Source organism: Sminthopsis crassicaudata, chromosome 1 (genome assembly GCF_048593235.1).
Source record: "Sminthopsis crassicaudata isolate SCR6 chromosome 1, ASM4859323v1, whole genome shotgun sequence".
Taxonomy (NCBI): domain Eukaryota; kingdom Metazoa; phylum Chordata; class Mammalia; order Dasyuromorphia; family Dasyuridae; genus Sminthopsis; species Sminthopsis crassicaudata.
This window is the reverse complement of record NC_133617.1, coordinates 23,111,384-23,138,303: the sequence shown is the minus strand read 5'-3', so window position 1 is coordinate 23,138,303 and position 26,920 is coordinate 23,111,384. Positions and strand designations below refer to the sequence as shown.

Below are 26,920 nucleotides of genomic sequence, written 5' to 3'. Positions count from 1 at the left end.
TGAATGCTTAGCAGCTTAGCTTTAGAAAGCACTTGAGTATCTGTACCTGATCTTGCCAGGGGATCTTCAGAATCTTCCTAAGACAATTCAAACAGAAGTGATTCCATTTCCTGGCATGGCGCTGGTAGACTGACTGGGTTTCAGAAGCACACAACATTGAGGTCAACACAATGGCTCTGTAGACCTTCGGTTTAGTAGGCAGCCTAATACCTGCTCTCCCATATGTTCCTTCAGGACTTCCCCAAAACTGAGCTGGCTCTGGCAACATGCGCATCAACCTCATCATCTATGTAAACCTCCCTAGAAAATATATTGCCAAAATAGATGAACCAACCTTCTTTGGAAAGGGGAGGGAGGGAAGGAAAGAGAAAAATTTGGATATCATAAGGTATTCTTTTGACTTGCCTGTGAATTAGATTTACGTGATGTAGAATTGCACAAAGCTCTCTGCCTCATTCTTTCTTCCAGAGTCCAAGTCTAGAAGCAAGACAAAAGTCCAGACAACTTGTGATGGCCTGAGATGCAGTGGATGCCCTTGGCCTGTTTCATGTCTGACCAAGCTTTAAGCACTCCACGGTACTTACTTCATCCACCTTCGTGGCTGTCAAAACAAATCGTTCTCAACCACCCATTCTGCTGGGAGAAATCTTATTGTGTCTCCTGGCTAGATGTATCCTCACTCACCAATGGGTTTGAGGCCTATCAGTTAGCCTCAACATGTTTGAGCATATCAATGTGATGGTTCTACTAGCATGTGGCTGCTATACACCCTACAGCTTCCTGGAGCCACAGGTGACAGTTGTGAAAACACCAAAGGTAAATGAGAAGCTCTGAAAAGAGTGAAAGCAAGCCCTCCTCACAGAAGTTCTAGTCTTTCCCGAATACCCCATATACCCCAACAGTAGTACCTAACCAAGTTCAAATTGTCTATTATCCCATATTCTTACATGACAACTGATCTGCCTCCTTTTCCAGGTACACATTAACTCAGTCACATTTTTATGCCATTATTTGTCCACACAGAGATAAATTATACGATCAGTTCTATGTAGATGGTTCTCAGGTTTATTTGTCTAGCCCTAGATTCTCACCTAATCTCTGATCTCATATGCACTGAATAGTTCGTAGACATCTTCAACTTAACATGTCCAAAATTGAATTCATTTTCCCCAAAGTTCTCTCTTGTTCCTAACTTCCAAATTACTGCTGAGAATACCATCATTCTCCCAGTTCCCCAGGCTTGCAAAACCAGAAGTTATACTATACTCTTCACTCTTTCTCATTTCCCATATCTGGTCCCTTGCTAGGAATTTTTATTTATTTTTATTTTTTAAATTTAGCTTTATAGAATCACTTAAATACTTAAAATACTAAATACTTGATACTAAAATACTTAAAATACTAAAAATAAAAAAATACTTAAATAATTTTCTTTTGACACTGCCACCATCTTGATGTAGGCCCTCATCATCTCATATCTGGACTATTAGAATAATCTTAGAATTGGTCCCTGTTTCAAGTCCCTCTGCACTCCAATCCATCCTCAAGTGATCTATTAAATAATCTTCCTAGAGCACAAGTCTTAGTCACCTCCTTGCTCTCGAGTGCCAAAATATCATAGATCAAAATTTCAACCTCTTTACAAACGGTCTCCTTCCTATATTTCCAGTTTTCTTATTCTTTGGGAGGATGATGAGAGTACTAAAGTACAGATAATCCTAGGATCAATTAAAGATGAAAGTAATGTGTTATCCAAAGCAAAGAACAGTTGGGGAAAATAAAGGTTTTGTGAAGCATTTAAAGCATTGTGTGGAAAAGGAACAAAAGTCAAAAAGAGAATTGAGGGAAAATCTTTGTAGCAAATTTATCTAAGAGCCTGAAATTCAAGCATATAGAAATTGATACAAATTTATAAGCATAAGATACTAAAATACAGACAATGAACTGACATCCCAGATAGATAGGAAAACTGATACAAATTTACAAAAAAAAAAAAAAAAATTAGGTGACAAATCCACTTTGTCCCCTTCCAAAGGGAGATGGGAGCAGAAAGGATCAAACCCCTCCAACATCACATTGGTAGTAAAAGTGGAAGCATTTTCCAAGGAATAGAGCACTAGTCTTAAAACCAATAAAACTTAAGTTCAAATTCTACTTCTGATATGTGTGACCCTGAGCAAGTCACTTACCTCTCTGTGCTGTAAACAACGCTCTTTGAAGGACCAATCTGCCTTAATAAAGGGAGTTTCTTTATAAGAAAGTTGCTTTTTATATTACTATATTTATCATATAAGTACAATCTTTGGCATGCTATTTCCTCCTTTAGAAGGTGAACTCCTTAAGGATATGGACTATGTTTTTCTCCTTTTTTATTTTTAGCAATATAGATACTGGAACATTGTTGTTCTTTAGTAATGTCCAACTATCCTGTCCATGGGAGTTTTCTTAGCAAAAATAGTGGAGTGGTTTGCCATTTCCTTATCCAGTGGATTAAGGAAAACAGATCACACAGCTAGTGAGGACCTGAGATCAGATTTGAATTCTAATCTTCTTGACTGCGGTCAGGTGTTCTATCCACTGAGTCACTTAGCTGTCTGCTGGAACATAGTAGGCACTTAACAAAAGCTTGTTGACTAATGCCATCATAAACCCAGTCCTAATCCTTATCCTTACACAGGATAAATCCTCAATTGACAAAATGGTCAAATGATATGAATAGAGTTTTCAAAAGTACAAACTATCAAAGTTGTGCTTTGTATTGGATAGTTTATATTGTAGAAAAAGGCATTAATATTATCAAAATAGCTCAGAGCTTCTGGTTCTTATATATTTCTGTCGGTTCTCAGTGTATCTAGGAAATTATCATAAGGAAAAATGCTTCAAATTGCTAATAAGAAAAATGTGAATTAAAACAACTCTGAGGTTCTACCTCATATCCATCAGATTGGTAAAGATAACAAAAAAGGAAAATGACTAGTTAGAGGGAGTATGAGAAGAGGTAAATTAGTGCATTGTTGGTGGAATTATGAACTTGTCCAATTACTCTGGAAAGCAATTTGGAACACTACTCAAAAAATCACAATATTATATATTCCCAGTAACCCAGCAATACTGCTACTACTAGAAATATACTCCAAAGAAAATTAAAGACAGAGGGATAGGATCCATATATATATATATATATATATATATATATATATATATATATATATATATATATGAATACCCATTTTTGGTCACAGCAGTGAACTGGAAATAAGAAATATGTCCATCAGTTGAAGAATAGATGGATAAATTATCTGTTGATGAAATGGAATATTATTGTACTATAAGAAATGATGATAGGAATGAAAGGGAAGATTTGCACAAAGTAATGCAGAGTGAAGTAAAGAAAACTGGAAAAACAATTTCTACAAGGACTACAATTCTGTAACAGAAAACTTTGAAAGAGTCGGGAGTCGGGAGGCATTTAGGGTTAGAGTCGGGAGTCGGGAGGCGGGAGACTTGGGTTAATGCAATGACCAAACATAATTCCATAAGAATGATGACAAAACAACCTTGCCAGCTCTTGGCAATGGTGAAAGACTAAAAGTATCTAAAGAAATATACCATGTCACCCAGGATCAATGTGAGAATTTATTTTTCTTGATTATGTTTCTTTATTACAAGGAAGAGCTTTTAGTTGGGAGGAGGGAAAGAAATAATGGTAATATAAACAAAAAGAAAGGGCAACCTTGAAATAGTTCTAAAATATGTTAAGGGTAGTATAGGAGAGTCCATGTAATACAACATTCTAGGCTATCAGGAGATTTCAGACCCTTGAGGCTTTTTTCCCAAATTTCCAATTTTCCAATTTTTTCCAATTCCAATTTTTTCCAAGCTCCTAACATTCACCAGCCTGGTAACCACAAGCTACATTTGATTTCTCTGAGATTTATTTGCTATCATCTGTGAAATGCGTATAATAACACCTAACAGATCATGAGAGGCTCAAATAACATGAAACAATTTGTAAAAATTTGAATGGTCTATGTAAATATATTTCTTTATAAATCAATACATTATCTTCCCCCCACCTCCAGCTTCGTGTCATGTTTTCCAGGAAGAATATAAGATTCTTGAAGTTTAAGATGGTTTTTAAAATTTTCATCATTATATTCCTAGAAGCTAGAACAATGTGTTACATGAAATAGGGCTTAAGAAATGTTTGCTGCTATAAACTGTTAAACTATGCCTTCCTTCAAGTGTTTGATTTCAAATATTATTACAAGGTTACAAGATTAAGCAGATATCCCTTAGGTGTTGCATTAGAAATCTCCCTTCAAGGTAACATAAATTATTTTTAAATTTTTAAAGTAGTTTCAAACTGCTTTCTCCTCTTCCTCCCAACCCTACTATTTGACACAGATTTATAAATATATGTAAAAGCATGCTATGCATATTTCTATTTATCAGTTCTTTCTCTGGAGATGGACAGCATCTTTCCTCATGGGTCCTTTATAGTTGACTTGAGAATGGATAATATTCAGACAAACCTGGTTGTTCACAATCATTCTTTTATTATTATTATTATTATTATTATTATTATTATTATTATTATTATTATTATTTTATTATTATTTTGCTGAGGCAAGTGGGGTTAAGTGACTTGCCCAGGGTCACATAGCTAGGAAGTGTTAAGTGTCTGAAACCAAATTTGAACTCAGATCCTCCTGATGCTCTATCCACTGCACCCACAATTATTCTTCAAACAATATTGCTATTACTGTATACAGTGTTCTCTTGGTTCTTCTCATTTAACTTTCATTATTCATGCAAGTCTTTCCATGTTTTTTCTAAAAAATCAATTAGTTCATCATTTCTTATGCACATTAGTATTCCATCACAATCACATACCACAATTTAAATTAGTCATTCCCCAACTGATGAGCACCCCTCAGTTTTCATTTCTTTTCTACCACAGAGAGAGCTACTAAAAATATTTTAGAACATATGGGGCATCAAATTATTAATGGCTACTCTGGTTCTTAACATAATGAGTTCTGAATTCATTTTATTGTACTATTGTCTAGGCCACATCTTTCCATCTTTTCTACAAGAACATAAAAGATTTGTCAAATGCTTTGCTGAAATTTGAAGCATGAATAAATGAATTGAAACATTAGCCTCACTATTTGTCAGATACGGTGCTGGAGTTGCATCCCCAAATGCCAAGCACAAAGCCTGGTATGTGACATTTAATAAATGAATGTTTATTGATTAAATTATTGGAAATGCAAATACAAAATCGAGGGAGTTCCTATCCTCCTGGAGTTTATATTCTATGAGTGGGAGGCAACCCATATAAGGGAATGGTAGCAATAGAAAGGTGTTTTGGTTTGGGAAAGCAAGTATTTATCTAACCAATTATCCATGCATCCATCCATTTGCTTCTTTATCTTTTTTCATATCTCTTTCATATCTAGCACTTAGCATAGTGCCCTGGTACATAGTAGGGCTTTTAAAAATACTAGTTTACTTGACTTGAATATAGATTGTATAAAGAAAAGTAGCATAAATCAGTCAGGAAAGATAAGACCTAAAGAATTTTGAGTTCTGTCCTACAGGGAATAGGAAACACTGAAAGTTCTCAGATATATTGGTGACATGATCCTACTGGTGATATAAGAATATTCTTATAAGAGCTATGTGGATGATTTGTTGGAATTGATTACAAAATCACAAATCTAAAACTGGAAAGACCTTGATGGACATCATCTCATTTTATATATTACATCACAGATGAGGAAACTGAGGTCCAGAAAGGTTATGTCTTACTAGAGATCACACAGATACCAAGAAGCAGAGCTTTAATTAGAAACCAGATCCTTGGATTTCAAATTCATGATTTATTTCAATCTACCAGAGTGTCTCCAGTAGACCAGTGGTGGAGGGAGGAGGCATTGAAATAGTCCAAGCAAGAGGTGAACCCCTCCTGACTTTCTTCATTTCCTTCAAGGCTTAGCTTAAATCCTACTTTTTGCAGTATGCCTTTCCTAATCTTTTCACCTCTGATGCTTTCCACCTGGGTTAGAATCTTAGGAATCCCAGGTTCCAGATAGAATCCCTCCAAACTACTATACATATGAGGCACAGTGGATAGAAACTTGGATGAAAAATCAGATCTGAATTCAAATTTTAGCGATTGTGTGTCCCTGGGCAAGTCGTTTACATGTGTCTGCCTCAGTTTCTTCATCTGGAAAATGAGAATGATCATAGCATTTCCAAGGTTATTGCGTGAAAGAAAATGAGATATGTATAACGCACTATATAAATATTGTTATTTAAAAATATATTGTATGTATAATGTTTTATACATTGTCTTCCATTCAAATGCGAGCTCCTTGAGGACAAGGATCACGTTTCTGTTTTTCACTTTCTTTGTGTCTCCAGTGCTTAGCCCAGGGCATGGTTCTAATAAAACCTTGGTACATACATGTGTATTTGATTGCCTTACTGGTGGCTATAAAAGTAAGAAAATGGGAGACAGAAGCAAGAGGTATTGGGGAGGTAAAATCAATAATTACTTGGTATTAGGGAAGTAAACCTAAGGGAATAATCAAGCATCCTCTCCCAAAGGCACAAACTTGCATTTCTTGTCTAGATATCTTTAAGACAGCACAGTGTCTGACACTAGCAGTTACTGAACAAAAGCTTCTTATTATTCCTTCCTTCCTTTTTTCCTTCATTCACTCATGACTACATGAAGGCAGGAAGGAAAGAAGGAAGGAATAAGAAGGGAGTGAATGAATTAATAAATAGAAGTACTAATGATGAAAGGAGGGAATGGGAGGAGGGAAGGAAGGATGAAAGGAGAAGGAAAGGAGGAAAAAAGAAAGGAAAAGGGAAGGAAAGAACAAAAGAAGGGAAGGAGGAGGAAAGGAAGGGAAGAAAAAAAGAAGGAAGGGAGGAAGGAAGGAGGGAGGGAGGGAGGGAGGAAGGGAGGGAGGGAGGGAGGGAGGGAGGGAAGAAAAAGAAAGAAGGAAGAGAAAGAAGGAGGGAGGGAGAAATGAAAGAAAGAAGAAATAAAAAGGGAGAGAAGGGAAGGAAGGGAGATAGGGGAAGGGAAAAGGAGGAAAGGAAGAAGTATATGAATAAAGGAATAACCATTTATTAAGCTCCTTTACAAATATTTTCTTATTTGAGCCGCACAACAATCCTGTGAGGTAGATTTTATTAACAACCCATTTTACAGATGAGGAAACTAAGGCAAACAGCGTTAAGTGACTCGCTAGGGATCGCACCAGCCACGGAGTATCAGGTTGGATGTGAACTGTCTTCTTGATTGAGCCCCAGTACGCTAAGCACTGCTGCACCCGCTGCCTGGTGAAGGAAGGAACGATTACATGCGGCCCGCTTTAATGCGGCCCGAAGGGTAGCATCGTTGATGAATCCGTGCCGGCTCCTGGCGGTCACCACTTGCTTTTCCTCCGTACTCACCCTCATTTCCCCGGACCCTACTCTTCCTTCCTAACAGATACCGCCGAGTCTCCCCGGCCCTGGCCACACAGCAGGAAGAGATGGTCTTCTGCCCTTGCCTCTGATAGGCCCAGCCAGATTGCGCCTGACGAGAGCCTCGCGGTTACCTAGCAACCAACTCTAAGCCTTAGCAACTGAAATGGGCAGAGCGAACTCCTGGAATGGGGGGTGGGGTTAAGGAAAGGTAGCAGAAGGGCAGGCGCAGCGACGGTGGCCAAGCCTCGCGAGAACAGGGGAGGCGCGCGAGAGTAGGACTGGGCGCGCGCGAGTCGTGGCGGGAACTGAGAGGCAGCTGTCTAGTTGCTTCCGCGCGGTTCTCGGTTCTGTCCACTCACTGTCAGCGCCGGCATGGAGGCTCCGGCCGTCCGGAAGCAGCAGCAGCAGCAACCTGCGGCCAAAAGCAGGAACCTGCCTTGGTAGGGGGCTGCGTCCGGAGCGGGGGCGGGGCAGGGATCCCGGCAGCCTGGAGAGGGGCCCCGGTTTGGGTCAGGGGTCCGGGGGCGATTTCGGGAGCCTTGCAGGGGGACACCTGAGGAACCCTAGGCCCGGAAAGGTAGAGACACGTGGGGGTCTTAGAATTAGAGCTGGGGGCGACCCCAGAGAGCACCGAGTGAGACCGAGAGCAACGAAAGTAATTGAGGTCGTGGGCTGTCGGCCCCTCCCTCCTCCTTGACTGTCTATTCTAGGTTTTCGGGACCCCCAGCCGTCCCCCTCCCCCTCCAATTCCCCTGATTACTGTACTTGCTCAGCCCCAGACTCTGCTGGATCCTCTGTCCAGGAGCCTCTTCTCTTCTCCTTCCCATACGACTTAGTGATTAACTCGAATGAATCTAATGACCTATTAATTTAATGATGCATCGACAAATGCTGATGGTTCTCAAATCTTTTTTCTGATCCCAGACATGACACTCTACTGACCTCCAGTCATGTATCCAACTGCTTTCCAGACATCTTGAACTGCGTGTCTAACAGATTTAAAATTCACCATGTCCAAAGCAGAACTCACTATCCTTTCCCCCTTACCCCCTACCTTCCCTGTAACTGTCAAGGGCACTACCACCCCCTCCATCCCTCAGGCACAACTAGGAGTCATCCTAGGCTCCTCATCTATCTCTAACCCCTCTTCTCTCCCCATCAGATATGGTGCCAAGGCCTGTCAAATTCAGCATCTCTTGTCCATTTCACCTCTGCAACATCTGATCAATTTCTACCTCAAAGCATCTCTTGTCCATTTCACCTCTGCAACATCTGATCAGTTTCTACCTCAAAGCATCTCTTGTCCATTTCACCTCTGCAACATCTGATCAATTTCTACCTCAAAGCATCTCTTGTCCATTTCACCTCTGCAACATCTCTGTTCAATTTCTACCTCAGAACATCTCTTGTCTATTTCTCCTTTAATGCATCTCTTGTCCTTTTTCACTTCTGCAACATCTCTGGTCAGTTTTATCTCCTAGAGCATCTTTCATACATGTCCCTCTTCTCCACTGTCATTGTCTCCTGCTGTCACTGGTGCAAACCCTCATCAGTTTACACTTGGATTATTGTAATAACCTGCTAATGAGTTAGTCTGTTCCTAGTGCTAGCCCCTTCCTGCCTTTCTAGTCTCCTTTCACCTTTCTCCCCTGGACCTATATGTTCTTATATAGTGGTGCTCCTCACATAAAGACACTCCCATCTCTCAACTAGGCACTTTCAGGAGTTAGAAAGGTTTTCACAAATCCACTTAAAAAAGAAAATTACAAATCAAGACACTGAGATACCATCTCATACCCAGAGACTGGCCAAGTTAATAACATTGTCAATGTTAGAGGATCTGCTGAAAATCAGTGCCGAAAAATAGCACTTTTTGCACTTGCAAAGAACTGAGTCAAATGTCCATCAATTGAAAAATAATGATAAACAAATTGTGGAAGATCTGAGACTCATGGAATAGAATATTATTGTACCATAAGAAACAATGAATAGAAAGAATTCAGAGAAGCTGGGGAAAATATATGTATACTTGGGAGTGAAGTAAGCAGAACCAAGGAAGCTCAATGACTGCATTTCCCACCGGCTGAGTATGATCAGCTTTACCTCCACTGCATGTCTGGTTTCTGCCTCCACCCCTGCCCCCGACACCTCTTACTTGGGCAAATTCCTGCCATTGCTGTCTTCTTCACCATCCCCATCCCTTCAAACATCCCATAGCTGCCAAATGACTTTCCCAAAACATCTCTGACAGTGTCATACTTTTACTCACAAGATGTCAGGGGGTCCCTTTTGCCTTTGAGATCCAGTGCAAACTCCTGAGATTGGCACTGCTATTCCCCTCTATTCAGTCCAGTGGGATTGGCCTTACACATAATCTTCTATCTTCCATCTCCCAACCTTTCCTACCAAAGCCTATATAGTGCATTCTTTCACCTGCATCCCTCAGAATCTCCAGCCTCCTTCAGAAGTTAGCCCAAGTGGTATCTCCTACTTCCAGGACCTTTCCTGATATTTCATCAACTACCATTGCCTTTCTCCTCCACCCCCAAAATTACCTTGTGTTTATTTTATATATATATATATTTTTGTGTCAGTTTATGTGTGCATGTTGTTTCCCCTTTGAGAGCTTCTTAGGGGCATGAACTGCCTTTGGTTTTTTTTTTGTGGAGGAGGTTGCCTCTACTGTCAGGTTTAGTTCCTGGCATATAACAAGCTTTTAATAAATGCTTGTTGGTTGATTGATAAAACAATGTTAACAGAGCCCACCTATCCCACCCCACAGGAAAAAAAAAAAAAAAAAAAAACAATACTTTTTCATTTTAATGATCAAGTATCTCTTTGGAGAAGATTTGGGAAAATACTTCTCCCTCGCTTCTTTGCAGAGGTGGCACAATAGATATGGAATATGGAATATTGCATATACTTGGCTATATATACACGATTAAAAATTCTGACATGCCATTCTTTTTTTTTTTTTTTTTAATAATAATAGTTTTTATTTACCAGATATTTGCATGGGTAATTTTACAACATTGACAATTGCCAAAACTTTTTTTTCCCAATTTTTCCCCTCCTCCCCCCGCCCCAGATGGCAGGTCGACCAATACATGTTAAATATGTTAGAGTATAAATTAAATGCAATATATGTATACATGGCCAAACAGTTGCTTTGCTGAACAAAAAGAATCAAACTTTGAAATAGTGTACCTTTAACCTGTGAAGGAAATCCAAAATGCAAGCAGACAAAATTAGAGGGATTGGAAATGCTATGTAGTGGTTCACAGTCATTTCCCAGAGTTCTTTCACTGGGTGTAGCTGGTTCAGTTCATTACTGCTCTATTGGAGCTGATTTGGTTCATCTCATTGTTGAAGATGGCCACGTCCATCAGAATTGATCATCATATAGTATTGTTGTTGAAATATACAACGATCTCCTGGTCCTGCTCATTTCACTCAGAATCAGTTCATGTAAATCTCTCCAGGCCTTTCTGAAATCATCCTGTTGGTCATTTCTTATAGAACAATAATATTCCATATTATTCATATACCACAATTTATTCAGCCAATCTCTAATTGATGGGCATCCACGTAGTTTCCAGTTTCTGGCCACCACAAAGAGGGCTGCCACATTTTTGCACATACAGGTCCCTTTCCCTTTAAGATCTCTTTGGGATACAAACTCAGTAGCAACACTGCTGGGTCAAAGGGTATGCACAGTTTGATAACTTTTTGAGCATAGTTCCAAATTGCTCTCCAGAATGGCTGGATATATTCACAGTTCCACCAACAATGTATCAGTGTCCCAGTTTTCCCACATCCCCTCCAACATTCTTCATTACCTTTCCCTGTCATTCTAGCCAATCTGACAAGTGTGTAGTGGTATCTCAGAATTGACATGCCATTCTAATCATAACTTATCTCTCTGAGCTTTATTACCCCTAACTCTGCTCGTTAGGGAGTTAAGGAGTCATTTCCCATGAACTCCCCAGTGTACTTTCCCAGCAGTCACCCCTGCTATGGCACCACTTTCCTCCCTTCCCAATTTTGATCCTTTAATTCAATTACAAGCCTTTATCTACTCTTGAATTTCTTATATTCTTGTCCTATTGGAAGGAAGGGATGATTTATCTACTATGTGCTAAGCAGTTTACAAATATTATCTTGTTTAATCTTTATAGTAACTCTGGGTTGGTAGGTTTAACTATTGTCTCCACTTTACAATTTCAAAAGAAAATAAAACAAAAACAAAACAAACAAACAAACAAAACCCCAAGGCAGATCCAGGTTAAGTGACTTATCCAAGATCAGATCACTAGTGATTGAAGTCACATTTGAACTCCCGGGTCTTCCTGACCACAATCCTACCACTCAGTCCACTGAGCCATTGACTGCTTCCTATGTGCTGCCTCTTGTGTTCCCCCTAGTGTCCTGCTGAGCAAACCAGAACAAAATCACATCCAGCCAAGATGATCAGATCCACTATAAACTGATGTTATCTATTGCCAACAAGATCCTCAGGCCTATAGCTCCACCTCATTTTACTCCCTGCTCCCCAGTGATTCTCTTTTTACTCTTCTTAATGCCTTTTCCAATCTTTTCTGTCTTCAAGCCTGAACCCTCACATCTTCGGTTTTCTCACATCTCCTTTTTACTAAAAGAGTGGGAGCCTTTGCTGGGTGTTCCCTGTTCTCCACATCTCAGAATCCTTTAATATCCTCCCTCATTCTCTTATTTAATTCCTCCTTTCCCCTTCCTCTATTAAGAAGGAGAATTGGGCATATGGGGTGTTCAGGGAGGATTACCACCTCTGGTGGGAGCACTGCCAAGCCCCTCTTAGGGCCCCTCATCCACCTTTGATATCCATCTGTTCCCCAGTTTTTACCTGTGGCTCCAAGAAGCTGTAGCATTCACAGTGGCTACATCTCAGTAAAACTGTCTTAGCAAATGGGCTAAACCAGGTAGAGAGTATTCAACGAGCCTCAAACCCATTGGTGAGTTGGAGGGGGGTGTACCCCAAGCATGTGAAGACTTTCCCCAATGGGGACAGTTTGTTCCAGTGGCCATGAGGACAGCAGAAGCAGGTACTGTAGAGCACTTAAGACCTGGGTCAGACATTGGGTCAGACATTGAAGAAACCAGGGCCATCTGCTGCATTGCGGGCTGTTGCCAGATCATCTTGACTTTTGTCCTGCCACTGGATCTCCATGACTCCTGAAGAAGGAGTGAGGCTGAGGACTTTGAGCCCCATGAGTCAAGATGTTGCTCTGTGATGTCACTGGTCCTCTTGAACGAAGGACGAACAGTGTAGAAGGAGAATCTGCTTCCACCTCAGACTCCCCATTCTACTTTGAGGCTTTGATTTTTGGAAGTCTTCTTGGACTCAAAGCTAAATCTGCTTTTTTGCCATCTTTCCCAAGAGGATTCTTCAGATACAAACATAGGCTGCCGTGTCTCCATGCCATTTTCTCTTCTCTAGGCCCAATACCCCCTATTTCTTCCTTCAACAGGAAACTGAACCCAGGCCAGGGGAGCAGAGCCCACTTAGATGAGCAGTTACCCTATAACAAGAGGCTCAGCTTCCTCTCAGAAGGAATCCTAAGCATGAGAAAAAGGTTGGGGAGAGCAGAATGTAAATTTTAGGTAATAACAGTAAATACTTGATCCCAATTTGTGACTTCTTTCAGTGGTCTGTCTCCAATCCCTGTCAGTGATGGTAAGACTTTGGGTCATCAGGCCACTGCCCTAATTTAGGCCCTTTGGTCTCATCTAGATTATGACAATAGCTTCTTTATTGTTCTCCTTATTTTCCATCTCTTCTCTCTGAGCAATCCCTCACGTAGCTGCCAGAATAAGTCTGACTGTCACACTCCTGCTCTTGCCTCTAGGGCAAAATAATAACACTTAGCTTGGAATTGAATTGGTCCAGCTTCTTAGCATCATTGCACATCACTCCCCTTCCCAAAATTCCAATCAACTTGCCAGGTTTGTTTGCCAGACTTGGTGCTCTCTCTGCCAACTGTTTGTCCTTCGTGCATAGAATTCAATCCCTTCTCATCTGTGTCCTTTGCTTCTTGTGAGGTCCAGCTCTGATGGCACCCCCTTGTGGAAGTCTTTCATGACTGTGTAGTTCTCAGATTGCTGTGCATAACTCTGGGTCATCTTTCCCCTCCCATGTGAAGGTCCTTCAGAGAGAAATACAGTGATCAGGTCCATCAACTGTGATGAATGAGGAGCTTTTATCTCAAGCCTGAGCATAGTGCATTGCACATAGGAGCTTAATGAATATCTGTTCAATTAAATTCATTTTGAGGAAATTAGTAATTGTGCTTTACCAAGTAAAGGTCCGTTTATCCATAGTCAGAAGTTATTATCAGAAGTCCATTATTGGGGGCAGCTAGGTGGTGCAGTGGATAGAGCATCAGCCCTGAATTCAGGAGGACCCGAGTTCAAATCCGGTCTCAGACACTTAACATGTCCTAGTTGTGTGACCCTGGGCAAGTCACTTAACCCCAGCCTCAGAGGGAAAAAAAAAAAAAAAAAGTCCATTATTGTACAGATGAGAAAGTGGACCTAGAGAATTTAAGTCCTAGGTCATGGTAGTTGTGACAGAAGTGGGATTTGGAATCCAGAGTTAATGCTCATTGAACCACATTGCCCCTGGCCCACATCATCTTTGGGAACAAACAAGTACAGGTAAAATCCTCTGCCTCATGGGTAATAGTTTGTGTTCCACAAATAATTTAAAATGCATGAGGATTCTTAGTGGGAACACAATAGAATTTAAATTCTCATTATATGCTAAAATCTTTTATTCTTATTTCAGGGTTGAAAAATATCGACCACAGACACTGAATGACCTAATCTCTCATCAGGATATCCTAAGCACCAGTGAGTATCAATGTATTTCAGAATCATAGATTTAAAAGTCATCGATAACCATTGGCCTCCCCTTTGAAGAACTTGAATGTCCTGCCATAATCTTTCTAATGACATCATAAAAATAGTTTTCAGTGCTTTCTCAAGCTAGAATATGCACTAAAATTTCCACATCCAGGGAATGGGCTAAAGGAGCTCTTCACATAAGGAGGTAAATGTACAAGATTTGATGATTTCTCTCTTCTCTGTCTTCAGTCCAAAAATTTATCAGTGAAGATCGACTGCCACATCTGCTTCTTTATGGCCCCCCCGGGACAGGAAAGACATCCACCATTCTGGCCTGTGCCAAACAACTCTACAAAGACAAAGAGTTCAACTCCATGGTCCTGGAGGTGAGTTCACTCTCACTAGAAAGCTTCACATTTACAGAATGCTTTCCGTATCTTCTCTCATTTGAGCCTGTGACTCCATCGATATTCCAGCTCTCATTAACCTTTTGTTATAGATGAAGCAATGGAGGCTCAGAGAAATTACTAATAAGGGTCTGACTTGGGATTAAACAAGTACACCAAGACTTCTAGCGCTATCATCCATGTGGCTATCACTATGGCTATAGAATTAACCAAGATTTTCAGTCTGTCTTCAGATCTTCAGTAATGTAGTAGCTTGATTTATTTTGCTTTGAAAAGTAAGCCACATGGGCCCCATTAGTGTCCTGAGACCAAATTCATTATAAGACATTTCTAAGTTTACTTCTGCCAGTGACTTCACATGGGTGTAAGTTAGTACTGGTGAATAGAAAACTTCTCCAAAAGCTTCTGACCCAGTATTCAGGACTTTGCCACATTTTTGGGTCATCTTTTCCCTTGAAGTTTGTCATAACCTCTCCTGAGTTTAAAATGTTATATATTATTATATTCTATTATGTAATGTTACATTTCCATACATTCTGTTATTTGTTTGGCCATTCAGAAATAGTGTCAATATTATAACTGCCAATGTAACCATTGTTTGCTTTGTAATAAAAATTCTTCAGTTTATCAAAATATTCTCTATGGTATTGCATCATTTACTTCCTAGCTTTTTACATAACTGGAAGTGGGCGGCTGGGAATTTATGATTGTTATCAGTAGATGTTTGATTTGTATTCCTATTTTATATACCTATATCCCCAGGATCACATAAAAATTTCTCAGGTGAAAAGCAATCACAAGAAGCTCTTGTTTCTGCATTGCTTTCCAGTATGACCAGGCAATTCATTGTTCTTTAACTTATATGAGGGCACTTATCGTATAAATGAGAATGATGAGAAGAAAGAAATACAATTGATTTTTTTTATATTTTAATAGTTTTTATTTACCAGATAATATGCATGGGTAAATTTTACAACATTGATAATTGCCAAACCTTTTGTTCTAATTTTTCCCCTCCTCTCCCCCCCAAAATGGCAGGTTGACCAATACATGTTAAATATGATAGAGTATAAATTAAATACAATATATGTATACATGTCCAGACAATTGTTTTGCTGTACAAAAAGAATTGGACTTTGAAATAGTGTACAATTAACCTGTAAAGGAAATCCAAAATGCAGGTGGACAAAATTAGAGAGATTGGAAATTCTATGTAGTGGTTCATAGTCATCTCCCAGAGTTCTTTCGCTGGGTGTAGTTCAGTTCATTACTGATCTATTGGAACTGATTTGGTTCATCTCATTGTTGAAAATGGCCACGTCCATCAGAATTGATCATTATGTGGTATTGTTGTTGAAGTATACAATGATCTCCTGGTCCTGCTCATTTAGCTCAGCCTCAGTTCATATAAGTCTCTCCAGGCCTTTCTGAAATCATCCTGCTGGTCATTTCTTACAGAACAATAATATTCCATAATATTAATATACCACAATTTATTCAGCCATTCTCCAATTGATGGGCATCCACATAGTTTCCAGTTTCTGGCCACTACAAAGAGGGCTGCCACATACAGGTCCCTTTCCCTTCCCTTGGGATACAAACCCAGGAACAACACTGCTGGGTCAAAGATTTCATAATTTTTTGAGCATAGTTCCAAATTGCTCTCCAGAATGGCTGGATGGAAATACAATTGATTTTTAGAAATATCGCCCAATAATTAGCAGCTGTGCTTTTTCATTTAGTGTTTTCTTTTCCTCAGTATCTCTGAAGAGTTTGATCCTATAGGAATGAATTTGGAGGCTTTATTAAAGCCAAGTATTTGTATACAATAGATACAGTTTTCTATTCCCAATTGATTCTGATGGTCTTTTCTTTCTTTAGCTCAATGCTTCTGATGACCGAGGAATAGATATTGTACGGGGACCGATTCTGAGCTTTGCCAGCACAAGGACGATATTTAAGTAAGAACTATTAAGCACATTTTCTCCCTGAGGATTTTGAACAGTGAAGAAAAAAGCCTAACTTATTACCCCCTTTACCACTTCTTTTACCATCTTATAAAGATAGAATGACTTAATAAAATTCAGCCACATAAAAGAATCATTATATCAGAGAGAGTGGATGGTAGATAATAGACATGACAATCCTAAAACATTATCCAAAGCAAATTTTACATAACATTTCATTATTTATTTATTTGTTTGTTTTGCTGAGGCAATTGGGGTTAAGTGACTTGCCCAAGGTCACACAGCCAGGAAGAGTTAACTGTCTGAAACTAGATTTGAACTCAGGTCCTCCTGACTTCAGGGCTGGTGCTCTATCCACTGGGCCACCTAGCTGCCCCAACATTTTAAAATACTATCCAGTCATGGCCCCTATTAACAAATTCTTGAAGAAATAATTATCTTTGTTTTTATTGTTGACCTAGAACTGGTTGCCTTTTCATTAAATTTTATCATATAGTTGACTTTTTAAGAATTAAGGGTGGGAAAGACTAACTTAACATGACATTTGAAAAGACAGAAAAAAAGAATAAAGCACCTAAATATGTTCAGCTTGAAAAAAAGAGGTCACTCCTTAGGACAAGGGGTCATGACAGAAGTTATGGATACGAAGACTGAGGGGATAAATGTAGAACATAAGAGACTTGAAGGAAGATGGTAGATCCTAGCACATGGCCAGATATACACTGGGAGGCCGGACCCAAGAAGCAGGACATTCTGGGCAGAGGGCTTTGGGAGCGACTGCAGCTGCTTATTTTAAGTAATTATCTGCCAAAGAAGTTCCAGTAGCAGTTGGTTCCTTGATGCTGAAAGACTGAAGGTTCTGTGAGCATCCTCCACATGTCTTCACCCTGTGGCCAAGCCTGAGCCTAGGCTCCTTCCTGGTGGCCAGCTGCCTTTATTTACTGAAATTGGGCTGCTTGTTAGGAGCAAGCTTTGGATTACCATTTCCTGCCGGTTCCTTAGAGGTAGGGTTCCTTGCATGACCAAGAAGTGAAAGAAGATTGAAGAAATTCTTTAAAATTTTATTATTATTTTTTTTATAACTAGGAAAGGTTTTAAACTCGTGATACTGGATGAGGCAGATGCCATGACCCAGGATGCTCAGAATGCCTTGAGAAGAGGTGAGAGGAGCTAACGTGCTCTTACATGTTCTTTATTTGTACCCGAGTATCCCCTGTGGAATGAGAGTTCCGTAACAGTTGACCACAGCACGGTGCCGGGGAGCTACCAGATCACAGTGTGAAAGTCGTGCTTTCTCTGCTGTTTATTGAGAAGTTTGAAAGTAATCTTCCCAGTGGCTCAGGTCATTGGGGATTCTTCCATGACCAGGTACTAACTCCTTCGGCCACCTTAGCCGGCCTTGATTGTAGTGCCGTGAGTGTGTACAAATTCCAGGAAGCCTTTTGTGGGGAATGATGGATAATCCTTCATTCCTGAACTATTAGGATGTCTTTCTACTCTTGAATTTCTGAGATAAAAAATATGATCATAGGAACTCTCTTCACTGTCTGACAAATGGATGCTTTGACGTGAGAGAACCTCAAGTCGCTCTTCACAAAATGAATTAGCTGATTTCCTCCAAAGGAGTATTTATTAGCCATCTGTCTCCCTGTTAAGATTCTCAAGTGTCCTGGGAGATTTCTGATCTTTTCAGAAGTTTCTGTGGAAGTGTGTAAATTGCAATAGATGCTTATGAAGTGGCTAATTCCTCTTCGGCCTGGAATCTCCTCTAGCCCGAGAAGTTTTGGGCAGCTTTTCCCTGACATCTGGCTGGAGTGGAGTGACTTCCAGCGTGGACAGACACCAGCGTATGAGCCTAAGATTGTAGGTTCCATCTTCTAAATTATGGCTCCTGAGAGCCCTTTTAGAGTTCCCAGACCAAGTTGAAAGTCACTGTAATCTGTTGTCTCTCTTTATTCTTTGAGTTGAGGGTCAAGGGGAAAAGGAGGGTACATTATCATAGTCAATGAAGTCACATCAGGGAGAGGTTATCACATGTCATGTTTGGGAGGAGATGTGGTAGCACCGGTCGTTAAATATTTGCTGAAAGACCAATGGGGAATAATCTCTGTCCTCAGTGAGCTTGCAGTCTGCTGCTGGGGGACAAGGACAAAATGAGAGCCAGTTCCACTTGGCCTCCTTGTCCTGCAAAGGGGGAGCCCAGCCTACCAGCCAGCTCTAGGCTCCTGCAGCTCAGCCATCTGGCATCTTCCCTGTCTATTTACATCCCTGTTTTCTTTCATCCTTTGGATCCTTCCCATGATGTGGAATTCCAAAAGCCTGTGGAGCCCCTGGAATATTAATCCTGAGGTCTCTATCCTTCAGTCATCTCACTAGAGAATCCCAGGAAGTTTATTTGTGTGTGTTTCCCACCTCTCTTTCCAGTGATTGAAAAATTCACAGAGAACACCAGGTTTTGTCTCATCTGTAATTATCTGTCAAAGATCATCCCCGCCCTGCAGTCTCGATGCACCAGGTTCCGATTTGGTCCCTTGACTCCAGAGCTGATGGTTCCCCGCCTGGAGCATGTCATAGAAGAAGAGAAGTGAGTATGATGGAGCATTGGAAGAGCTTGATGTAGCAGGACGGGGTGTCCGTTGGCTGCCTTCCTCTTCCTGACCCATCCCCTTCCCCAGAGTGACTGAGCTCGTCCTTTTCCTCAGCTCCTTCCTTTTTCCTTGGAGGCCTTTCTGATTTACTCCTACTCTCCTTTTGTCAGCAGAGACTACATATGGCTAGATCTGTGTCCTTTCTGCTGCAGATTTCTCTAGATCCTCATGGCTAGCAGCGAAGTGTCTGAGATACTGTTTTCTACACAATCAGACTCAGAAGAGGCAGCATTTCTTCCCCTTTGGGCCAATGACTCAATGTGGCTGAGCCTCAGATTCCAAATGAGGGGCTTGAATGACAAAAGTCTGCTATCTCTGTTAGCTTGAGATCTGTGATGTTAGGCTGTCTGCAGACAAGGTGATCTTTGTTGTCTGAGTGCGTTGTCAGTACTTGAGGCACGAGACTAGAAAAATCTGCATCGTTTTTCAGTCAAGTCTGGAGCCTGCATTTTGGGAATCCTAAAATCTCCCTTTCTCCCTTTGGGAAGCATTTGCCACATTATTTAAATTTCTGTTGCTTCTTTTCTTGTAGTGTGGACATAAGTGAAGATGGAATGAAAGCTCTCATCACTCTTTCTAGTGGTGACATGCGAAGGGCCCTGAATATTCTGCAGGTACAATTGGTGTAATGTTCTGTTGTCTCTCAATTATAATCATATATTATAATTATATTTATAACTATATTATATATATAGTTATAATATAAGATTGGATTTTGAGTTACGTCCTAAAGTTGCCTTGGAGTGAGGTCCCCGGGGAAGGAAGAAACAGAACAGCTTGTCCATGAGATGGGGAGTCCACAGCGAGAAAGGCCCTGAACGAGGGGCAGTGTTATTGGAAGGTACATCGGTGTGCAAAGGGCACCTGTGGTGCAGATACGGTATTTTTGTAGCATTTTATTCAAAGAATAGACAGGTATATTCTGAAACCTCTTGTATAATTTTGTTCTGTCCCACAAAGTGATAAGGGGACTGGTTTTTTGTTATTTCAGAAATCTCATTAAATAAAATAAAGATGTTTTAAATACTAAGGACTTCCCCTTTTAACAAGGGAACCAGGACTCATGACAACTGTGAGTTCCCCTAAAATGTGAGGAGGAGAGGTACTGAGGAGCCACTTGGAAGGCAATCCCCCAAGATTCCTCGTGTCAGCTCTGGCTTCGGTCATGTTCTCTGTGCCGCAGGCTTGGAAGCCGTCTGTCTGTCCCGGCATCACTTCTCTGTGTCTCTTAGAGTCTTACAGCTCAGCCTTCTGATGAAGTTTTCAAAGCATGGACAGATATCTCAGACTCAGCACATCCCAAACAAAATTTAGCTTCTCCAAACCCATTTGTTCTCCCAATAGCTGTTTCTATTGATTATACTAGTATCAGCCACGTCTCAGGCCTAAAACTTCAGAGGCACTTTTGGTTCCTTCTTCCCCCATGAGTGAGTTTCATTCCACTGGAAAATCCCCTCCTTTCAGCTCAGACGCTGCCTTTCCCCACACCACCCTCTCTTCAGGCCCATGTGGCCTTGAGCTTTCACCATTTTCTAAGCTTCCCAGCTAATTTCTGTCTCTGCTGCTCCAATTCACCCATCACGCAGTTGCCACATGTTCCTCAGGTACAAATCTGGTCAAGTTATTCGGAGACTGGACAGGACCTCAGAGGTGGCCGATTCCCAATTCCTCATTTTATAGGTGGATCTGAGGCCCAAAGAGTTAAAAGCCGTGTCCAGGGTCACACAATGTCTGCGGCAGGACTTGAACTTGGTCTCTCTGCCCCCACTTGCAGTATTTTATCCACTGCTCCATGCTACCACTTATATTCCTTACTCAGAACTTCTGCAGTTCTGTATTGTCTGTAGGAGGGATTCTTAATGTGGAGTCCATACACTCCCAGGACATAGACAGACTCCAGGGGGTAGATTATATGTGAACTTGGATGAAAAATAGTACTTTTATTTTCTCTAACCTCCAACAGAAAATTGAGCTTTTCCCTCACTTAAGAATATTTTCAAGTATTATGCTGCCAAAATTATGAGGAGCCCTCTCTGATTAGAGGGAATCTAAGAGTCCCATTCTCAGCATGGAAAATTCTCCCACAGGGAGGTCTCATTTGGGGGGACGGAGTCTGGCCTGGATCCCACATGGCCTCTGGGTGAGCCTGGGACCCAGCAAGCTTCCTCTTGACTTGTGGTTCTACAAATCTGATTTCCTCCTCCTGGGCAGAGCACCAACATGGCTTTTGGGAAGGTGACCGAGGAGACGGTGTATACCTGCACAGGGCACCCGCTCAAGACTGACATCGCCAACATTCTGGACTGGATGCTGAACCAGGACTTCACCACGGCGTACAGGAGTATCCTTTGCCAAGGTCACCCAGGAGGCTCGGGAGAGGCGACCACGGGTTTAGCCGCTTTAGAACTTGACACCAAATTAAAGCTCTTTCCAGCTGAAATGGGATTGCAGCCGGGAGGAAGGAGGAGAGATGGTGTATATCGGGAGTGAATTGGCTGGAACAGAGCATCAGTGTCTAAAGGGCACCAATGGAGCAGACAATAGTATTTCTCTAGCACTGTTATTTAAAGAATAGACAGGTATATTCTGAAACAAATCTAATTTTGTTCTATCCAACAGTGATAAGGGAACTGTTGTTTTTATTTTCATGGTTTTTGTTTTGTTTTAGTTTTTTCAGGAAGCTCATTGAGTAAAGCTATTTTAAATATTAAGGGTAAGGGCTTCCAGAGAACAAACAGGCGAATGCATTTCCCTCTGTTTCTTTGAAAAGATACATAGACTTGTGGGTATCCTATCAGACCTGTTCAGTGTGACCCAGCTTTGCTGAACTTTTTCTTTTTATTTGTTATAAAGAATTGCTTTCTGGGGGCAGGGGAGGGATGCATTCATAAATATAGGTAATATTCACCAAAAAAAAAAAAAATAGCAATTCAAATATAGTTTTTTAAGAAAAGAATTGGGGCAGCTAAATGGTGCAGTGGATAGAGGACCAGCCTTGAATTCAGGAGGACCCGAGTTCAAATCTGGTCTCAGACACTTAACACTTCCTAGCTGTGTGACCCTGGGCAAGTCACTTAACCCGGGGGGGGGGGGGGGGAATTACAGGGCTCAGCTGCCTGTCCTGATATGTAACCAAACAAAAGGTTTAAAAGCCCATTGTAAAACTCAGAGTATGCAATCTAGGTGTTAGTTTCCACAATCACAGTATGTTAAAAGTCATTTGCTCAGTTTTGCTGCTGATCTTGTTGTGTTTCCCTTGACCCGGTCTCCTTTCTAGATATCATGGAACTGAAAACCCTCAAGGGTTTGGCACTGCATGATATTCTGACAGAGATACACTTATTTGTACATCGAGGTAATGTAGGTTCTTTCCTTGGAAACCACATTGTAGAAAAAGCAGGCTGGGAAGGGAAACGTGATTCTTTACTGGGAAATGGAAGGAAATGTCAGAAAATGTCAGAAGCATCGGGCTAGTGCTGTAGTTGGGAATGTGGCTTAAGAAGATAGTTCCTCCGTGGAAACCTTTTACCCAGAACAGTTGGGGAAAGGAGAGTGGCAAGGTTCATCTAGAAACACATTCATCACAGAAAAGTTCTAAATTGAAACTATCTTGAAATAGAAACATTTTAATGGAAATTCCACCGTGATTTATTTAGTATTTCCCCTTTAGATCACTTTCTGGAATTTGGTCTAAGTACCGAAACTCGATACTGTTTATTCCCTTTTCCCCTATGGGGAAGTATTCTGTCAGCAGAATAATGTGGCAAGCTAAGTCAGTAAAGCTGTTGATTGAAATAGTGTCTTTTGAGGCCTCTTGACTATGACTATGCCAGAGTATAGTTTTCAGAAGCACAGATTTCCCTTTTGAATTTGAAGTTTCTAAATGTCCCTTACTCCCATCCTCATTCTACTAATGGCCATCACCCATTCGTTTAATTATAAAAGTTGTTCTAAGGATATGATCATGATTGTTATTGTTTGTAAGTCTTTATGTCATACTGAGTTGGGGGGGCGGGGAAGAATTCTTGGTCAAATTAAGAGTCTTCTAGTAGGGCTTGTTTGAGGGGTTTTAGGACAATGAAAAAGAATTTGCTTGGCTATCTAGAACTAACTTGTATTCCTCTTGTTTGTGGGATGTCCAGGGGAGCCATAAGTTTTCATCAAAGATGATAACCTAGAACTATTTTAATTCTTGTCTTTCAGTGGGAGACTGATAGTCAGGGTCACTAAAATGCATCCTTTATTCAACTTCAACAGCTATTAAAATGCACAGATTGTATTTTCTAAGTCTCAGCCTTTTCCCCATCTGGTACTAGGTTTCTTATTGTCTTTAAAGCCAATAAATTTTGATTTAGATAGAAGAGCCCAATGTAAAAGACAGCATTAATCCTGTGAAATTTCCCTGGGCTTTTATTTCACCAGTATCAAATTTATGGTGTTGCTTGACTGATGTTGTCTGGTCTGTCAGTACCGATGGTCACAGAAGCACAGAATTTGAGCTAGAAAGGCATTTTAGCGGTCATCTAGACCAAAGCTTCTTAAACTGTAGGTTGTGACTCCATATGCAGTAACTAATGGGGGGGAGGGGGGTGTGCAAAATTATGATTTGTTATCAGTAAATGTTTTATTTGTATACCTGAGATCACATAAAAATTTTTCATCTGAAAAGGAGTCAACAGTTGGAAAAAGTTGCTAAGAAGCCCTTATAAGAATGGTATCAAACTCAATTAGAAATGGAGCCAATAAAACCATACAGAAGGATCCCTAGGGAAGCATATTGACTTAGAAAACATAGCCTTTGCTCTATTGTTTTTTATTTATTTTGTGAAAATAGTTTCCAATTACATTTAATTTGGGATTCAGGCCCAGCATCTGTTTGACACTTCTGATAGAGACCAAATCAGCTTTCAAAAATGAGAATACAGTTTCATCACTAAGGATTGGAGGTGAAACTGTCTATTTGATTATCCAGTAGGAATAGCACCCATATTCTAGTTTGGTGTAAGATAAATTAAGTGTAAGATACCCATATTTGTTTTAAAACAAAGATCTGAAATAAATTTCATTTGATGTCTTCTAGAAAGGGCAGCACTTTAAGGATGGGGAGTAACTCACTCTTGCTTCAATGTTTCTTTCTCTATCCAGTTGACTTTCCACCTGCAGTTCGAATACACTTGCTGATCAAAATGGCAGATATTGAGTAAGTATCCACATAATCCACCTAATTTTTATATTTTTAATTTTTTACACTGGTATAGCCTGTTGGGGTTTTTTTTTTTTTTTTTTTTTAATTAAGATTCATTTGTATTGTTTTGAATTTTTTTTTCCTCTGAATTTAACGGCCAAGACTTCCATAGACCTGCTCTTGATTATCAGGTGTGTGGCTGAATGAGAAATAGATTTAAGAGTAGAAATGGCTCATTTAAAGATCACAAAATTTGAATAAATGACTAGTGGAAATAAGTTAGGTAATGGTACTTACTTCCTAAGGCTTCAAGAGGTTGGCCCACATGTTTTCTGAAAATGTGCTTTTTGTGTTGGAAGTCTGCTTCAGAGGAAAATTTGTGATAAGCCTCAAAAGTGGGCAGATTTCCTCAAGGGATTTGGACTTAAAGGCTATTTAAGCAACAAGTCGCCCAACAGTTCCGTAGGACAAAGTATACAGAAGCTGCATTTAACCATCAGGTCCAACAAATATAATTAGCTTTCCTTTAAAGACAGTACATAAACAAACAAGCTGTGAACCAACTAAAAACAAGCAGTATATATCCTCGTGGGACAGCTGATCTAATTTCCTCAGGATTGATGGATTATATGTTCCTTATATGGTACTTCTGAGGTTACTTTGCCTATACTATAATATCCATATTGGTAGTACAGGAATCCGTCCAGAAACTTAAGTAAAAACCAAAGTGTTAACATACAAGAGACCGTGAAGTACCAACATAGAACATCACTAACATAATCCATTCCTTGACCAGTGTTCCCATTTGAAACTCCTGCTTCCATACCAAATACATAAGACAATCAAAAAGTTATTTTTGCTGCATAGGAGATGGGGTGGAGAAAGCGAAAATTTTGTTTTGAAACTCTACTGATTAACTTTTTCAATTGACTAAGAATAACTAAACGATTGAATTCAGACAGCCGTTACCTAAAACTAATGTTTAAATTGGTTCGAGTTTTGTTTTGCTCTGGTCAGTGGCTCATGACGCACATCTTATTTATATCATCTTGGAGGGAGGAGTGACCAAAAGGTATAATTTTTGTCCGAACAATCTTCCCTTGCTTCCTTTGCTCCAAATTGTCAGGATCCCTAATGATTGGCTCCCGTTTAATTTTGCTTTGTTGTAGACACAGACTTGCTGTTGGCACAAGTGAGAAGATTCAGCTAAGTTCCCTCATTGCTGCTTTTCAAGTCACCAGAGATTTAATTGTAGCAGAAGCCTGAGCAAAAGCAGTTTCTAAGCAAGTCTTCAGCAATGATTAGAAAACAAGACTCCTACTTCTCTAACTCTTGGGGTGAAGCAGTGGCCCCGGAGAGCTGGAAATGGATAAGATCTAGAAATGTTGACTTTCCCCATTTGGGTAATAAGGTAATGTGAGTGTTACAGCTGCTGCATTGTTTGGAGTGGGAATAGGCGGCTATTTCATGGTTTGACCGTAGGATGCCCAGTTTATTGAAGGCCTTTTTGCCTACCTGAGGCTCTGGTAGAGGGAGAATAATCCCTAGGTGTGCCTGCCCCAAATGGAGCTGTCCCGGAAAATTAATATGTTATCTCAAGTGTAATCTATGATAAAATCTTGTCTATTTAAAGACATTATTGGATTTATGGTTGAAAATAAATTTTGTGCTTTTGTAAGACTGACCTTTAATAAATGACCAATAAAGGATAGGCGACATCCTCTTACTTTAAAAAATTTGACTTTTATTTATTTCTCATCCTTGAATTGTAAAAGTCACAAGCAGCATCCTAATTGTAGTGTAGAAAGGAAGGGAAAGAATTTAAAATACAACTAGTCTTAGTGGCAGCTAGGTGGTGCAGTGGATAGAGCACCTGACCTGGAATCAGGAGGAAATGAGTTCAAATCCAGCCTCAGACTCTTGACACTTACCAGCTGTGTGACCACCTTGAGCAAATCCCTTCATTCCAATTTTCTTACACACACACACACACACCAAAAAAAAAAAAAAAGAAAAGAAAAGAAAACCAAAGCCTACAACTCGTCTTTAAATTATTTCCCATGGTACCGGTGGCTGTATGAAGATCACTTACGGACACAAGACACTTGAAATATTAGTCACTTAAATTTTAGTCTTATGTACTCAAACTGCTACTTTAACTATAATTTTGCTGCATTTCATATTCTCAATATCCGATAAAATCAGTAAATTGGACGACTCATTTGTTGAAAAAGGTTCTATGAATTTTCCTGCACTCCTTAAATCAATAGAGAATGTTGACTTGGATTGATCCTTAATATAAGGGTCTTGGAACTTGGTGAATTTTTTTTTTTTTTT

General features: G+C 40.2%; 1 protein-coding gene across 1 annotated transcript; it reads left to right on the top strand.

The window, feature by feature from the left end:
• The first annotated feature begins 7,743 nt into the window (after window positions 1-7,743).
• RFC5 (replication factor C subunit 5) lies at window positions 7,744-26,319 on the top strand. The gene is made up of 11 exons (XM_074296711.1): window positions 7,744-7,934; window positions 14,318-14,382; window positions 14,626-14,762; window positions 16,665-16,744; window positions 17,837-17,910; window positions 19,175-19,334; window positions 19,931-20,012; window positions 21,610-21,739; window positions 22,676-22,753; window positions 24,544-24,598; window positions 25,753-26,319. The coding sequence occupies exons 1-11, from the start codon at window positions 7,867-7,869 to the stop codon at window positions 25,847-25,849; spliced, it is 1,026 nt and encodes a 341-aa protein (XP_074152812.1). The 5' UTR covers window positions 7,744-7,866; the 3' UTR covers window positions 25,850-26,319.
• Window positions 26,320-26,920: the final 601 nt, after the last annotated feature.

Bases quoted from the DNA above. Each gene is read 5' to 3' on its own strand.
- RFC5 (XM_074296711.1), top strand. From the start codon at position 7,867: ATGGAGGCTCCGGCCGTCCGGAAGCAGCAGCAGCAGCAACCTGCGGCC. The intron at 17,911-19,174 runs GTGAGAGGAGCT...CTCTCTTTCCAG, and splicing joins TCAGAATGCCTTGAGAAGAG to TGATTGAAAAATTCACAGAG. The intron at 22,754-24,543 runs GTAATGTAGGTT...TTCTCTATCCAG, and splicing joins ACACTTATTTGTACATCGAG to TTGACTTTCCACCTGCAGTT.